At 36.1% G+C, this 17397-nt stretch overlaps 1 protein-coding gene across 1 annotated transcript in view; it reads right to left on the bottom strand.

Annotated features, from left to right (window-relative positions):
• PCCA (propionyl-CoA carboxylase subunit alpha) overlaps positions 1-17397 on the bottom strand; it is a 515891-nt gene that overhangs the window by 377383 nt on the left and 121111 nt on the right. Inside the window, exon 7 of the mRNA XM_036753355.1 lies at positions 7043-7174. Coding sequence (XP_036609250.1) covers positions 7043-7174 — 132 coding nt within the window. The remainder of the gene's footprint in view (positions 1-7042; positions 7175-17397) is intronic.

Genomic DNA, 17397 nt, shown 5'->3' with positions numbered 1-17397 from the left:
ATTCACCCAAGGTCACACATTAGAGTGAGGATTGGTATCCTAGAGTTTCTGATGCCCAATTAAATATTTCAGACACTGCCACACTGCTGGTAGACCAATTAGGAGCCTATTGCAACAGTTCAGTTAAAAGGTGATGAGGGACTAAATGCGAGTGATTGCTACGTAAACAGAAAGAAAGGGATAGGTAATAGAGATTTAGAGGTAGAATCAAAAAGGCTTGGCAACTGATTGAATATGGGGGAAAAGGGAAAACGAGGAGAAGATGTACCCAAGTTTTGAGCCAGGGTGATTAGAATGATGGTGGTGCCCCTAAATTAAATTAGGGAGTGAAATTGACAGGTTTGAAAGAAAAGTTAACTAGTTCTAATTTGAGCCTTTTGCTTTTGAGATTTTGTGGGACAATGTGATCAAAATGTCCTATAGAACTTAAGTTCAGAAAACAGACCAGGGCAGAATATATAAATCTGGGAATCATCTTTTGACAAATAAACTGATTTCAGTCACCAAGTGAAAGAAGGGAGAAAAAAAAAAACAGTGAGTCCAGGAGAGATCCATCCAGTACAGCCATGGCTGAGGGCAAGACAAAGACAATGATCTAGAAAAAAAGACTGAAAAGTTGTCAGACAGATGGGGCAACTAAGAGAGAGCAGTGTCACCCAGAAAGAACATAGTATCTAGAAGGATGGTCAATATTGTCAAACACTGCATAAAGGACAAGAAAGGTGAGGCTCTAGGTCTATGCCACAAAGATATCAAATAAATATGAAAAGAATATTTATGTACAAAAATATTTACAGCAGCTCTCTTTGATATAGAAAAGAACCAGAGGCTAAAGAGGTGGCTATCATTTGGGGAAAAAAACCTGAGCAAACTATGGTATTTGCCTGTAATAGACTATTTATTCCACTATAAGAAATGACAACTGAGATGGTCTCAGAGAAAATTGGGAAAATTGTGTAAACAGATGCAAATAAGTGAGCAGACCCAGGAGAACAATTTACATAAGGAAAACAGTTTTGTAAAGACAAACAACTTTGAAAGTCTGAAGTACAGACAGTTCTTGCCTCACATAAGTGGACTCTGCAGACCACTATGTAAAGTAATTTTTATGTAATGTGAATTTGCCCACAAATATAAAGAAGAGAAGGAAGCATGCAGGAAGGGAGCCAGCATATGTTTCAAGGATACATGGGGGCCTAGGACATTTAAGTGAGATCAAGAGGAACACATAGGGACCAGCATGAACCCAAAGGAAGAACATTGGGGGTGGGGTTGGAGGGACACCCTGGGGTACACAGGATAGATACTAGGTATCCTTGAGGGGGCACATATGGGGATGCACTCAAGATGCAAGAAAAGACATTCATTTTTATTCTATTTCCCTCTCTTTTGCTCCCCCAACCCACTCAAATAAAGGGGTATGGAAAAATGAGGAGGTCTAGGGATATATTAGCCAAAGAGAAAAAGAATTAAAGAAAAGAAATTAAAGGAGATTATTGGATCATCTTTAAATGTACAAGAAGGAAACAGGAGGCCAGAAAGAATGACAAACAGGAGAGATTTGAATGTTACATGGTAAATGTATTATAATTAAAAAAGAAAAGCAAGCTGTATATAATAGATTCACAATTTCATGTATAACTGTTTTTCTATTTTTTCAGATATATGGAAATGCCCATTTCATTTTTTTTTGGAAGGGGGTGAAATGCCCTTTTCATTTTCTGTTTATTAGATCCAAAAATTTTTTAACAGAACAACTCACAGCTATCTTTTAAAAGTCATGAAACTTAACACTCTTTGATCAAGTGTTACCACTAGCAAGCATATAACCTGGGCCAAAGTCAAAGGGAAAGGAACAATTATATCAGTAAGGCAAGATTCATGACCTCGAGGATAACCATGAACATGCCTGAATGGTTTGGAATCTGGAAGTATAAGGAATTATCTAGGTAGAAGGCAGAAGAAGTATAACATTTATTTAGACATGAGAGAATCCAATCCCAGGATCAGTAATTCCAATCCCATATGGTAGAAGTTATATTCCAAAACCAGTAAGCCACTTCAATGTAGTAATTATAACACAATACTATAGCAAGGAACCAAATCATCCTACAACATTCCCCCCTGCTAGGGCCTTTTGATAAATAATCACTCAGGAATCCTAACTCTCCGATCAGCACTCTCTTCTGCAGTTCTGCAGACTCGACTCCAAGTTCCTGCTCCTTCTCCTTGGGCTGAATTCCAATTCCTGTAGCTCTCTGCAGATTCTGCTCTTTGATCTCCACAACTCTCCTGTTCGGCACTCTCCGTCCTGCAGTCTCTCCCCTCAATGTCTTCTTGATGTCTGCTCCTCTCATTTCTGGGCTCTCTTCTTATACAGCCCTAGTTGGCATCTGATTGACTAGAACTCAGTGCACATACCATTGTCTCTGGTCTTAGCAACTCCCCTTAGGGCCCTGAGGGCTTCATACCTACATTAGTTTAACTAGCAAAAGGGTATGGACCTAGGGCCTCAGACCTAGTTAGTGAAAGGGTATGGGCCTGCCTCTAATCAGGCCTCCCTTTGTTGGCCCCAGATGAAGCCTATTCAATGGTCAGGAAAGATCTTTCACTTACTGATTGGCCTTAGACCAATACATAAGAAAAGCCTTTTCACAGCATTTCTTGGTAGAGGAAAAAAAAAAAACACCAACCAAGTCCTGGGTGCTCATTAATTAGGGAATGGCTAAAGAAATCATGACATAAACATATTATGGAATATTATTTGGTTGTAATCAATGATGAATATGATATATTCAAAGAAACCAGAAAAGACCTATGCAAAATGATGCAGAGTGAAGTGCACAGAAACAGGAGAACAATTTACACAATGACTATAATAATGGAAAGTAACATAACTTTGAAAGACTTTTTAAAAAATAACTGTTGAAAGAACTCTGTTAATACAGTGACCTATCATGACTTCAGAAAACATGATGATGAATCACAGTTCTGATCTCTTGGGTGGTAAGATCAGAGGTGCAAAATGAAGACATTTTCAGAAGCTGCCAATGAGTTTATTTGTTTTGCTTAACTGTATTTAAATTATATTTTTAAAATAAACAGAAAAGAACACAAGGTCATTCTGAAATGGACACACACAAACAAGGGCAAGTACTTAATGCCTACAACACAGCAGGCACTTAAAAATGCTTATTGATTGGTTGACTATAATATAAAATGTACACTGCATGTTATATATACATTACGGTTCATTTTCAAATACCATAAAAACATGACATTTCTATTCATTATACATCAGAATGTATTATTTGTTGATGTTTTAAGTTCATCACCAAAAAATAACATTTAAATTACTTTGTGAGGGGCAAGGGTCTGACATTTGGCACACCTATCTAAGGTGCGGAAACTATCTCTTCTTTGCCTTACTGAAGATTGAGGTGCTGGCCTGTCTCCAAACTAATAGTAGCTATTCTATTCGCAACAATTTCTCAAAGATTGTTACAAATGAATTTGTAAATTCATCACCTCTCTCATTTCTTCCATACACTCAGTTACCAAACAAATTCTGCTGATATTTACTTTCAAACATTTCTTATATTGCTTCTTCCTCCATTGTCACCATAACTAATCCAAGGGTATACTCATGAGACTCAGGAAAGGATAATTTTAATAGCCTCCTAATACCAGGTTCTCACCATTCCAAACCATTAGACTTCTCAGTGTTAATATGGGCCAAATTCATTATCTCTCTACATCACACATCACAGATATATGCAATGATGTACCAATTCAATGGACTGGCCTAAGAGTTTGAATAATAAGCACTTTTCCTTCATTTAATGTTTACCCCAGGATCCTGTTTGGATCATCTGATCTCTTTAGAATTATAACAAATCATGTCATAAATGTTATATTATGTAATATTTCAAAATCTGGTAATTGATACAAACAAAAGCACCTGAACTTACCACTTTAGGGAGTTTTTCTTCCATTTAGACCCTCTATAGGAGGGCATACTCTATGACAGTAAAAATACCTTTGACAAACATATATATGTATCTGTTTTTTATCTCACAAAATATTATCAGTGGGCTACTGAATCAAATAATCTTTGTGGCACTTGTGAGAGAATATTGGATGATTTTAACAACTGCGTGAAAAAAGTTATATTTTATTCAAAAGAATATTAGTGTATAACAAAGTAGTAGGATAGCATTATACTCACATGAAAAAAGGTATAATAGTTGCATGAGAAAATTTAACAACTGGACAAGAAACATGGTACAGGGCATTTCAAAGGAATAGAAATGATATTTTAAGTGCTACAATAAAGATCACATAGCTGGAAAATAAAGGGCACCATGCGTATAAAATGCCAAGAGTCAGGAAAGCTCATCTTCCTGAATTAAAATCTGGCCTGACATTTACTAGCAGTGTGATCCTGGACAAGTCACTTAACCCTGTTTGCCTCAGTTTCCTCATCCATAAAATGAGCTGGAGAAGAAAATGGTAAAGCACTCTAGTATCCTGGCCAAGAAACCCCTAAATGGGGTCACAAAGAGTTGAACATGACTGGAAAATGAATGAACAACAACAAAAGGGATGTCATTAACCAATATAAATCTGAAGAAAAAATGTATAGAAAATAAAAACAGTAGACAGGTAACTAAGGATGAATACAAGAGAGGTTCAGGCATATAAAGCAGCAGTTATTAATGTGTTCTTGTTCGCTTTTTGGATAAGAATTTTGCTTTTGATCATTTTTATGCTCTCAGAATATTCTTAACGTTGATATATCCTGAAAAGCAATCCCTGAGTAACTTTTTAGTTGTGTTACATCTAGCACTGATTTCTTATTAATGTATATAGACAGAAGACAAGACCAAGTATCATACAAAATGGTATTTCTTATTGCCTTTTAGTGCAGAATGAAGCAGATTTTGCCAACTACTTTGTTTGCCTCACTGTGGAGAAGCTGTTAGCCATCATTTAGTTCATCTTCTTATCTTTTCAAACAGAAAGTCAATATTAATATGATTCAATTCCTCCCTAGTGTGTCAATCCATTGGTCATTAGGCAAAAACTGTACATTGAATATCAAGTTAAATTAACGTAAGTCTGGGGCAGCTAGGTGGCACAGTGAGTAGAGTACCGGCCCTGGAGTCAGGAGGACCTGAATTCAAATCCGGCCTCAGACACTTGACACACTTACTAGCTGTCAGACCTTGGGCAAGTCACCTAACCCCAATTGCCTTGCCTTCCCCCCTCCAAAAAAAGAAAAAAAGAATTAACATTAGTAAGTCTAAAAACTAAGGGTCACCATCCTTGGCTCTCTTTTTCCAATACACTGTCTGGAAGGAGAAGAAGGTAGACAGAAATGAAGATCATTTTTCAAAGATCATCATGGTCAAGATATACATCATATAATGGGCAACCTTCTGGTGTCTAAGCTTATTCATTTATATAAGCAGGTCCTCAGACAGCAGATATTTCATTACAGAGCGCATTTCTGCAGTTTTTCCATTCAAAGCTTGTGCTCCATTGTCAAAATAATCAAGCAATCTGGGTTACCTCTAAGAGGATGATATATCAGAGCAGAACTTATAAAGAAACCTCTAGGTCAAGTTAGAAATTTTAGAATTTAGATCACAAATTTTGAACTTCTTATTTAAATGAAGTACTATAAATTCTCTGTATAAAATAACAGGGAATAATTTTATGAGCTATTTGGGAGGTGGAGGTAGACAGGGACCTGGATCCCCCATATCTCTCAACCTGGAGCAGGAGCAATCATTCATTCACAGGCTCAATTATCAGTACCGATCAGCATTTGACATGTTCAATTTCTGACCTAGGCAGGGTCACTGCTCCTTACACAGCTAGTGGCCATCCATTCCCAGGGGCTCACTATACTGACATCAGATCTAGTACAGACAGCGGGTTGGCTATGGCCCCACTACAGCTCAGAACTGCAGCTCGAGCAATCCACTTACATCAGCTCCTCCAACAGAAGAAGTTTCAGGCATCTGACACTATACAGAGCTCTTAACTTTGTGTTTCAAAAGTTCCAGGCAATTGTATAGGAAAATATTTTGCAGATCAAAAAAATTCTGTAAACTTGAATTCCAATGCACTGTAGGGCCTGAGAATGGAACATAAAGCTAACACACATTAAAATTATTGGAATATATATATTATACTTCTTAATACCTCCAAAGTCATGTCTGTTCCTGTTTGTTTCCAACCAGTTAACTGAAGGGTCAGTTAGGTGACACAGTGGATACAGTGCCATGCCTGAAGTCGGGAAGACTAGTCTTCCTGAATTCAAATTAGGCCTCAGACACTTACTAGCTAACATGACCCTGGGCAAATCACATAGCCCTGTTTGCCTCAGTTTCCTCATCTGTCAAATGAGATGGAAAAGGAAATGATAAAATATTCCCGTATCTTTGCCATGAAAAACCCAAATGGGATCCCAAAAAATTAGACATGCCTGAAATGACTGAACAGCAACAAAGTTAACTAATAACCATGGAGGCCTGTCTTGATGTTCCCGCTTCTTGATATTTGCCTTATTTTTGACTGACTTCTCCTGGCCAGGTCAATCCCTGATACTTCCCTAATTCTCTGTAAATTCCTAAGTAAGCTGATATGTACTCTCTAGGTACTAACTATTCCCCAGCAAGGCAGGTTAATCTTACACATACTGAAATACAGCACATAAAAACACACACAATAAATTTCACAAATGTTCAAAATACAGAACTTCCTTGAACAAAATTTAAGCACACATTTTTAATTTAAAAAAAAATTTACTGTACCATAAAAGCCAACACTTTTTGATTAAGTGCTAATCTCAGTTGGTAACTTATTTTTACAGTTAATGTTACTGAAAATATTAGGCCTACTTCAAAAGGTCTGAAATTTCCTTTTTACATAAGTGTATGAGGAAACAATGACTGCACTTTAACAAAACATTTAATTTTGTTTATGTAATACAGAGCTACGGTAGAAAACCAACAGTAAAATTATTTCTCACCTTGACCACTCCATCAAAGCCAGGAATTGTGTTGACCTTCGCATTCTTAGCTAATAATTTGCTTTCAATCTTGTCTCCCATGGCTTGAATAGCATGTGTGTCAGGTCCAATGAAAGTCACACCTTCTGCTGCCTGTGGAGACAATGAAAGTTTAACTTTACAGCAAAAGTATTATTAAGTGTTAGCTAGGGGTTCACGTTTATAAGGAAATGAGGATGTGTACTCAAGCCTCATTTATTAAGTAACCTATTTATATAGCAAAATGTGCCTTTAAAGCAGCTATTTTAGCCAGTATGTTAAAAATGTATACGACCTTGTTAACTACATCCACGTTCAGATTTAAAGCTCTTCTAATTAGTTTTTGTATAAAACAAAGTCAGATGGAAGAATAATAATAATAACATTTTACAGTAGTTTAGGGTTTGTAAAGCACTTGTCATATACTATGCGATTTGAGCTTCATAATAAACCTTTTTGATAGGCGTTACTGTTATTCTCATTTTACAAATGAGGAAACTTGGGCACATAGAGATTAAGCAACTTTTCCAGTGTCACAAAGCTATTAAGTATCTGTAGCAGGATTTGAATTCATGGTCTATCTACTCTACCACCTAGATGCCTTCTAGCTTCACTGCCTTCTTCCAAGTACCAGCTAACACCCCACCATCTATAGGAAGCCTTTCCCAATCCTGGTGCCTCCCCTGCTTAATATTCATTGTGCATAAATTTTGCATGTATTTATTTATTTGCTTACTGTCTCCCAGCTCCCTCAACCCCTCTTAGCTAGTGAGCTCCAAGGACAGGTACTGACTTCTGCCTTTCTCTGTACCTTCAGGGCTTATTAGCACAATGTCTAGCAGGTGTTTAATAAATGCTTATTGACTGGCTAACTGACTGTCTACAACACTGCTTAGCTAAAAGTATTCCAGCTTGAAACTTAAAATTATCCTCTGAATAGCAAAGCTGTCCATGCTTCTTTGCATTATTAACCATTCCTTTACCAATGCTATCTGCCCCACCACCCTCTCCCCCACTCACACATAAGAAAAAGTGCTTTAAGGACAATAATCCTGAAGTGCCCTTTGCAAACTCAGTGCCTAGCAAAATAACTTACATAATAAATAGTATATATTCTTTAAACATTTCTTTTCAATTATAATAATACATTCATGAAGGAAAAACCAAATATTATGTAAATATAATCTTTATCAAATATACATATAGGATTTAATCTTTATTCAAATTAAAGGCTTACTGTACATCACAATAAAAGTTAATTCTCTTCTATTCTTGCAATTCTCTTTGAATGTCTTAGAAAGTTAGTACAATGAAAATACACTAAATTTAACAGAATGAAAACATACTGCATAGGGAAAAAGAAGTGCCATGCTTTTCCAAGACAATATGAATCTTTTCCAACTTAAAACTGACTACAGAAAGTTTTAAAAAAGAGAAGGCTACACGGATATATATTAAACACAGATATAAATATATAGACATATATTTAATGTAGCTCCTAATCTCTGTTCCCCTTAATTCCTGCATGTGCATTTCAAAGATTCTATTTAGCTTTGGCCTTATGAAGAGGGCAGCTAGGCGGCACAGCGGATAGACTGCTAAGGATGGGGTCAGGAAGATTCATCTTTCTGAGTTTAAATCCAGCCTCAGACACATACTAGCTGTTTGAGCTTAGGTGAGTCACTCGACCCTTTTGCCTCAGTTTCCTCGTCTGTAAAATGAGCTGAAGAAGGAAATGACAAACTACTCCAGTATCGCTGCCAAGAAAACCCCAAATGGGATCACAAAGAGTAGAACAGGACCGAAACGACTAAACAACAATTTCTACCATGAAGAATAATAAGAAATCCTCTATTTCGTTAAAGGTTTAATTCCCACCTCCCCTTCAAAAAAACAGCACCTTATTCTTGTTTAGAACATTTTGCTTTTGCCTTTTTGAATATCATTTCTGAAGCTCCCTTCTTTATAGTGCTTGCTGCTAAGTTACACGTGATGTTGGTGATGGTCACTTGGTACATGAAATCTGTCTTTCTGCCTACTTGTAACATTGTTTCTCTGACTTGGAAGCTCTTGATTTTGGCAATGATCTTTTTAAGTTTTCATTTTGAGGTTTCTCTCAGTAATTGATTGGTAAATTATTTTTATTTTCTGTTTTCACATTGAGCTCTGGTATTAATAGGACTAAGCAGTATTCATTTATAATTTCCTGAAATATGGTATCCAGACTTTTTATTTCATCATGGTTATTTGACAATTAGATTATTTTAAAATTATCTCTCATTGTACTGTTTTCTAAATCAGTTGTTTCAGATAGGGAAAAGTTTCTATGTCTTTTTTCAGTCTCTTCATTCTATTCTTGTATTTTTTCTTGTCACATGGAGTCAATGATTTCTATCTGATCCATTCTGATCTTTAAAAAAACCATTAAATAGGTAAGATTTTACAGCTCCTGTACTAACCATTGTTCACTTCCAATTGTTTCCTCTAGAACTCTCAATTTATTTATAGTACTATTTTTAATCTCTTGTTTCATGTCTTCCAGGAATTCTAATAAATTTTGTAACCAAGCTATAACTTTATCTGAGGATCTACACATAGTAGTTTTGGAGTCATTTTCTTCCTCTGGGTTTGTCACTATTATCCCTAGATGTACAAGTTTTCTTTTTAAACCACTTATAGCTATTCTTTCAAAAATGCATTTATGAACAGTTTTCTTTCAAATTAATTGACAATATGACAAATAAGATGGAAGATGAGATATTTTCTCCAATCTGCATGACTTCTCAAAGAGCTCTGAAATAGGAATTATACAGAAGAGATAAAGCAATTTCAGCTATCTCCACGGTGTAGGCTAGGGCTGTCCAAAATGCAGCCGCAGGCCACATGCAGCCCACAGTTCAATTTATGCAACTCCACCTACAAGCATAGAAAGTTACATAAATGCTTTAGTAAACAAAGCTGAGCTACTGCAGAGCTCTCACTAAAATGGCAAATCAAAATATATTGTCTATTGTTTCAATAAAAACCTAAGGTTGGACAGCCCTAGTGTAGGCCATCAAGAACACACAGTAAAAAACAAATAACTAACAACAGAGAAAACTAATAGTCAATTTCTACCCTTAACACACTCAATGAACACCCCTTCCACAATGAAAGCAGGGCTATACAAGCTGATGCAAAGGGTTGTAAGAAAACCAACCCCAAACCAGTGCCACAAAAATCCAAAAGTGTGCTCAGATTGGAACATTGATGCAACAGTGTACAGGGATGCAAGAGAGCTCAGCCAAGAAACAGGGAAGATAGGACACTGGGGCTATGCAAATGTCGAAGGAAGTATAGCACTCGGTCAAGGTTTAGAGACAGAGTCCAGCATTTATATATATTGGGGGCTTATTCTGTCCTCTCAAAAGACCAAGGTAGAGAGATCAATGTGGTAAACCACAAACTGTCCAGGATAAGAAAAGGCTGGGAAGCCTTGAATATACAGCCTGCCAGGAAAACCAGCATCAAAGGGGAGGGGTTCAGAAAGTGAGCAAAAGCAGAAAAATAACTAAAGAATTACTGAAATTACCAAAGATCCCAGGAGGAAGAGAATACAAACAAAGACACGGAGCATAAGCTGACAAAGCAACAGTAAGGATATTAATACTAGAATGGAGTATAGTCTCCAGATTAAATAGAAGCGCAGACACCTGCGAATAAGTATTATAAAACAAAGTTAAACAAATCAATACCCAATGAAGCAAAAAACCCATGGATTCCCAAGAGAGCAAAGAACAAGAGCAGGTTGTTCCTAAATGATTTAAAAGGAAAAATAAGAATTATGAAAGCAGAATTTACAACCTGCACCACAGAAATAATTGGCAAAATAGCCAACATATATCGTTAAATACACCACAGAAACAAAAGGGAGAACGGAATAGCTAAGTAAGACTACAAATATACAAAAGATAGGATAATCTGTAAGGACAGTAGCAAAAAGCAACAATGTTAAAAGAAAGCATAATGTCTTTAAAAGGAAAAGATAGTCATCTCAAAGACAAGGCAAATAAGAAACTTAAGGATGATTGGTCTCCCAGTGGAAGATTAAAAGTTTGAAAATGTGAACCCCGTTAATGTAATAAATAATTAACAAAAACCTCCAAGAACTCCTAACGTCTCTAGGAGGAAAAAAAAAAGTTGAAGATGCAAATTCCAAGATATACAGTGGTTAAATGTAACAATTCCAATGGGGAAGAAAACCTTTCAAATATAAAGAGAAGAAGTCTGAATAACACAAGACTATTCTTCCCCATTCAAAAAACACAGGAGGGAATGGAATAACATATTTGTTGTTCAGTCCTTTCAATCATGTCCAACTCTTCATGAGCCCATTTGGAGGTTTCTTGGCAAAGATAGTGAAGTAATTTGCCATTTCTTTCTCCAACTCATGTTACAGATGAGGAAACTGAGGTAAATAGGGATAAGTAACTTGCCCAGGATCACACAGCTAGTAAATGTCTGAGACCGGATTCTTCTGACTTTAGGACCAGTATTCTGTCCACTGTGTCACCTAGCTAGCCCAGAATAATATATATATGGAAGAAAAAAAGGAGCTGAAGCTTCAATATGAAGTGGTCCACCTTTCAAATCTAAACCTACCTATTAATGGAAAAAAAAAAACATGTTCAATTAAAAAAACAAAAAAGAAGCAGTATTTGAAAGTCTCTAGAAAGGAAACCAGATCCGAAGAAAATATCTGTTTCTCAAATATCCCAGACAACAGATATACCAGGACAAACAAGTACGGCAAACAAGGATGACCAAAAAAATAAAAACGGACCATCAAAAGATTTCTTTCTAAAAGGCATAAAAGGAGACAAGGGTAAAAGCAGAAGCCAAATAGAAGTGATGGGAGACAGAAAGGCTGGAAAGATCATGATCTAAACTTCACAAAATCTTTTCAACAGTTGAATCAATTGTTTGCTGATGGAACTAAAATGAAAAAATGAAAGAGCATAAAAAATGGGGAGGATAGGAAGAAGACAAAAGGAACAGTGTGATGTACCTAATTAAGTCAAAGGCTATCAATGAAAGCAAAATAATTCCTGTAGTCTATCAGGTAAAAGAAAACTAAAAGAGAACAGATGAGAAGGAAAAGGGAGGTACTGAAAAAGAGGAGAAGAAATTGAGAAATCTTGTTTTAGTGGTGGGAGGTGAAACTACTGAATAATGTTACCAAATGAGAAGCAAGAATCATATTCTCCAAAGGAAAATCAAGATTTAACAATGTATATAATCTGTGTGAGAAATATGCTTAGCTTAGAAAAAACAATACTCGTTGTGAACCCAGGAAAGTTATAATTTTATTTTAGTCAATTATTCTACCTTCTTAGTGAATGGGTACCTCCCGTATGTACAGTATGCTTGCTCAGACAAATGCGAGCCTTTTTATGTTGTTCCCAATTCAAATTTGCCGCGCCCCCCCCCCCCCCCCGCTCTCCATTGGCTAGATGAAACCGCCCACTTCATGCCCCACCCCCAGCCCCAAACAGCTTCTTGAGCATGCTTGCAAGCGTCTAACCTTTTACCTGATTAGAAGCCTGGTTCTGCTAGGTCACAGCTCTGATTAAAACTAGTCACCTCGGACTTACATCCCGTTATCACTTCTGTTATCACCCCTACAAAACTGGGAGGAGTTTTAATCCTATGGAAACAGAATTCCTCCTTTTGTTTCCCACATCGGCGGGGATTTTTTTTTTTTACTTAGAGAGACAGTTCAACTAGGGACCAGATAAGGGACGTCAGAATTCACGGGGGCCATTCACACCCAGAAGAGTGAGAAGACTTGAACCCAGGGAAGAGGCAACAGAGAAACCTATGAAGAAACAAGTACCCAAAATAAGTACCTTAGAAATTTTAATTCCATGAAGAACACAGAGTCTAAAGAAGGATTAAATAAGCATTAAAGGTCATGAATCAAATAATAAAAGTCTAGAACAGCCAGAAAGGGAAACTAAATAATGAAGAGAATAAAGGAAAGAAATCTTTTTTAGAAAAAGATGCAAAAAAATGAATTTTAAAAATCAACAAGCAAAACAATCTGAAGGGGGGGGGTTCTATTTGACTGCTTAAATGAGAGGTGGAAGAAAGGAGGAAGAATTAAATAATTACATATAGATTACAGAAAGATTAGAGAATCAATTCATAATGAAAACTCCAAACTAGGGAAAGGGGTAGCAAGACTGGGGAGAAGGGGAAGCACCTGGGAATAGGGCTGATTTAAAATTGATTAAACTAAAATAACTGAAGAAACATAGGACTATGTTTATAGCAGAAGAGGGAAAATCCTTTGGGGGGAAAAAGATTAGAGACAAACAGAGGAAAATATACACTTTAATGTGAATGAATTAAACGACTCAATAAAATGAGACAGATGGAAATTTTTTTAAACTCACAAGTTGTTCCTTACAAAAACACATTTAAAAAAAGATATACAATAAATAAAAATGAAAAGCCAGACAAAAATTTACTGTACAGGTAAATTTTAAAGAGCAAAATTAAAATTATACTATCAGACAAATCAAAAGGAAACATTCAAAATAAAGAAAGGGATAAACAAGGCAACTACACTTATATTAAAAAGAAAAGTACACAAACAATCAAACATTTTCAGCAGTAAACCTATATGCTCCCAATGTCTAAGCATCTAAATTAAAAAAGAAACATGTACTAAACTATGAGAAGACACAGAAAATAACACAATAATGGCAGGAGGTTTCTATAGGTAAGGAAAAAAGAAAATACAGAATTGAACAAACAGCTAAAGAAGCTGGAGCTAAAAAAATTATGGTGTCTCCAAATGAGACTACTAAAGAATATACAAATTTTTTAGCAGGAAATGGAACTTTTACAAAAATGGACCATGTTTTAAGGCACAAAGATTTTGCAAGCAAATATAAAGAGGCAGAAACAGGACACGTCCTTCACAGATTATGATGCAATAAAAATAGTAGTCAGTCCAGGGACCACCAAAAAAAGATACACAGTCAAAGATGGAAGCTTAATAATAAATTCTGAAATAATATGCCAAAGAACAAATCATAGAATTATTTATGTGAAAGAAAATAATGATAAAACACATGAGAATTTCTGAGACAAAAATGAAATTTTACATGCATTTATAATATGCCCTTAAAGAAAGGGAAACAGAAAAGGGAGTAAGAAAAAGAAAGTAAAAAAGGAAAAGGAATAGTAAAAGAAAACAAAGAAATTCCATTATAACTATGTATAGTCCAGCAAAACAAAGTATAATGTGACTATTTGTTATGTGCTTGACTTTTCTTGCCTTCACAATGGACGGTGAAGGGGGGAGGAGGAAGGAAGATAACTGAGAATTACAAGTAAAATAAAGTCAAATAAAAATTAGTAAAAATTAATGCACTGAAGAAAAGTACAAGATGAAAAAAAATTGCAATACTAGCCAAGCCCCAAAATGTATAATTCTCTCTGCATTTTAAATTCATCACCTCTTTGACAGTGGTGTGTTTCACCTTTACTCCTTTAGACCAGAGATGTCAAACATGCCTCTTCCCATAGGGGAGGGAAGTAGAGGCCTGATTCAGGTAAAATGTAATTGGGAAATACTTACAAAATAAAAAACATATAACATAATGTTAATATGTGGTTTTTTAAGTCAAGATGCAGCCACAAGGACCCATATATACAGTTTAGTGATAACATTCATATTTAAGTTTAACACTGCTCTAGACTACTGGTTTATGATTGCAAGGCAATTTATTTATCATCATTTTCTTCTGTTAATTCATATTTCTGGCTTGACATCCTAGATTGGGATTTTTTTTTCTCAGAGCCTGGCTCCAATAGCTCCTCTGTACATGAATGGTCGGGGACATCCCTTTTTGTTTATGATGTATACTGTATGGGGTCCTTACCCATTGGCTCTCCCTTCCACTGGGGCCTTGTGTACAAAGTGCTATATAAAAGTCTCAGACTCGCCTTTATCTTCTGATTAAAGCATGTATCTGTCAAGACTTGTAACATCTTCTGGGGGAGGAAGGGGAGCTAGGGAATTTTTTTTATTATTTTTAGAATATACATTTCAGAGCCTACAAATTTTCAGAGCCCCTAAAAAGGGTCAGCTACTTATTCCAAATCCAGACACAGAACTTCACAAGTGACTAAATGTCCTGAGGACAAATGTATTGGTTAATGTTTAACAGCCCCTCTCCACATAAACTTGTCCACCACACTTTTTTTATTAATTCATTTTTATTAAGTTTACAACACTCAATTCCACAAGTTTTTGAGTTCCAAATTTTCTCTCCCTCCTTCTCCTCCCCCCTCCCCCACCAAGACAGCATGTAATCTGATATAGGTTCTACATATACCTTCACATTAAACTTATTTTCCCAATAATCAAATTGTAAAGAAGAATTATAACCAATGAAATGAACAATGAGAAAGATGTAACAAAACCAAAAATAAAATTTTAAGAAGAGAGAGCAAATAGTTTGCTTCAATCTGCATTCAGATTCAGTAATTCTTTCTCTGGATGTGGATAGCCTTTTCCATCATGAGTCTTCTGGAGTTGTCTTAGAATCTTGGCATTGTTGAGAGGAGCCAAGCCTATCAAAGTTATTCATCACAGAAGCAATGTGTCTGTGGTCGTGTCCAGTGTTCTCCTGGTTCTGCTCCCTTCGCTCATCGTCAGATCACATAAGACTCTCCAGGTTCTTATTAAGTCCATCTGCTCCTCATTTCTTATAGCACAATAGCATTCCATTACATTCATATACCACAATTTGTTTAGCCATTCCCCAATTGATGGGCATCTCCTTGATTTCCAATTCTTTGCCACCACAAAAAGGGTTGCTATAAATATTTTTGTACATACGGGTCCTTTTCCCTCTTGTATGATCTCTTTGGGATACAGCCCTAGAAGTGGTATTGGTGGGTCAAAGGGTATGCACAGTTTTATAGCCCTTTGGACATAGTTCCAAATTGCTCTCCAGAACAGCCAGAACGGCTGGATCAGTTCGCAACTCCACAACAATGCAAGTTCGCAACTCCACAACAATGCAATAGTGTTCTAATTTTCCCACATCTTCTCCAGCATTTATCATTTTCCTATTTTAACATGTTAGCCAATCTGACAGGAGAGATGTGGTATCTGAGAGTTGTTTTGATTTGCATATCTCTAATCAATAGTGATTTAGAGCATTTTTCGTATGACTATAGATATCTTTAATTTCTTCCTCTGAAAACTGCCTGTTCATATCCTTTGACCATTTATCTATTGGGGAATGACTTATAGTCTGATAAATTTGACTCAGTTCTCTGTATATTTTAGAGAAAAGGCCTTTATCAGAAACACTGGTTGTAAAAATTTTTTCCCAATTTTCTGCTTCCCTCCTAATCTTGGTTGCATTGGCTTTGTTTGTACAAAAACTTTTCAATTTAATCTAATCAAAATTATCCATTTTGCATTTCATAATGCTATCTCTTGTTTAGTCATAAATTCTTCCTTTCTCCATAAGTCTGACAGGTGAACTATTTTCTTCTCTCCCAAATTGCTTATCAGCCTTTCTGTTCCCCACACTTTTAAGTTCAGTCTGCAACAAAATTTTCTCCACCAATTTCTGTTTTTTTTTTAATTTTTAAGATACATTATTTATTTTTAGCACTTTTTAAAATTTTCATTTCCAAATTCTCTCTCTCCCACACCTCCCCCATCCACTGAAAAGCCAAGCAGAAGGATATCAATTATGTATGTGAAATGATGGAAAACATGGCTCCATATTAGCCATACCATCCCCCAAAAATCCTCCTGAAAAACCCTAAAGCAAGAAAATTATACTTCAACTTGCATTTGAGTTCATTAATTCTCTCTCTAGAGGTGGATAACATTTTTTGTTGATGAATTCTTCGGAACTATCTTGGATAATTGTATTTATTGATTAGAATAGCCAAAGTTTTTCACGGTTGATAATCATTACAATATTACTGTTATTGTGCACAATGAACTGGTCTAATCATTCTGGAAAACAATCTGGAATTATGCCCAAAGGGCTATAAAACTGTGCCTACCCTTTGACCTAGAAATATCACTACTAGGTCTGTATCCCAAAGAGATCAAAGGAAAAGGAAAAGGACCTATATATACAAAAATATTTATAGCTGTGGTGAGTTTGGGGTTTGGCGGTTTTTTTGGTGGTGGCAAAGAATTAGAAATCAAAGTGAAACTCATCGACTGGGGTATGGCTGAACAAGTTGTGACATATAATTATGAAGAACTACTCTTGTGGCATACGAAACGATGAGGGAGATGGTTTCAA

The sequence above is a fragment of the Trichosurus vulpecula genome, chromosome 4, assembly GCF_011100635.1.
Source record: "Trichosurus vulpecula isolate mTriVul1 chromosome 4, mTriVul1.pri, whole genome shotgun sequence".
Taxonomy (NCBI): Eukaryota; Metazoa; Chordata; class Mammalia; order Diprotodontia; family Phalangeridae; genus Trichosurus; species Trichosurus vulpecula.
The sequence above is the reverse complement of the archived record's forward strand: the minus strand, read 5'-3'. Positions and strand labels throughout refer to the sequence as shown.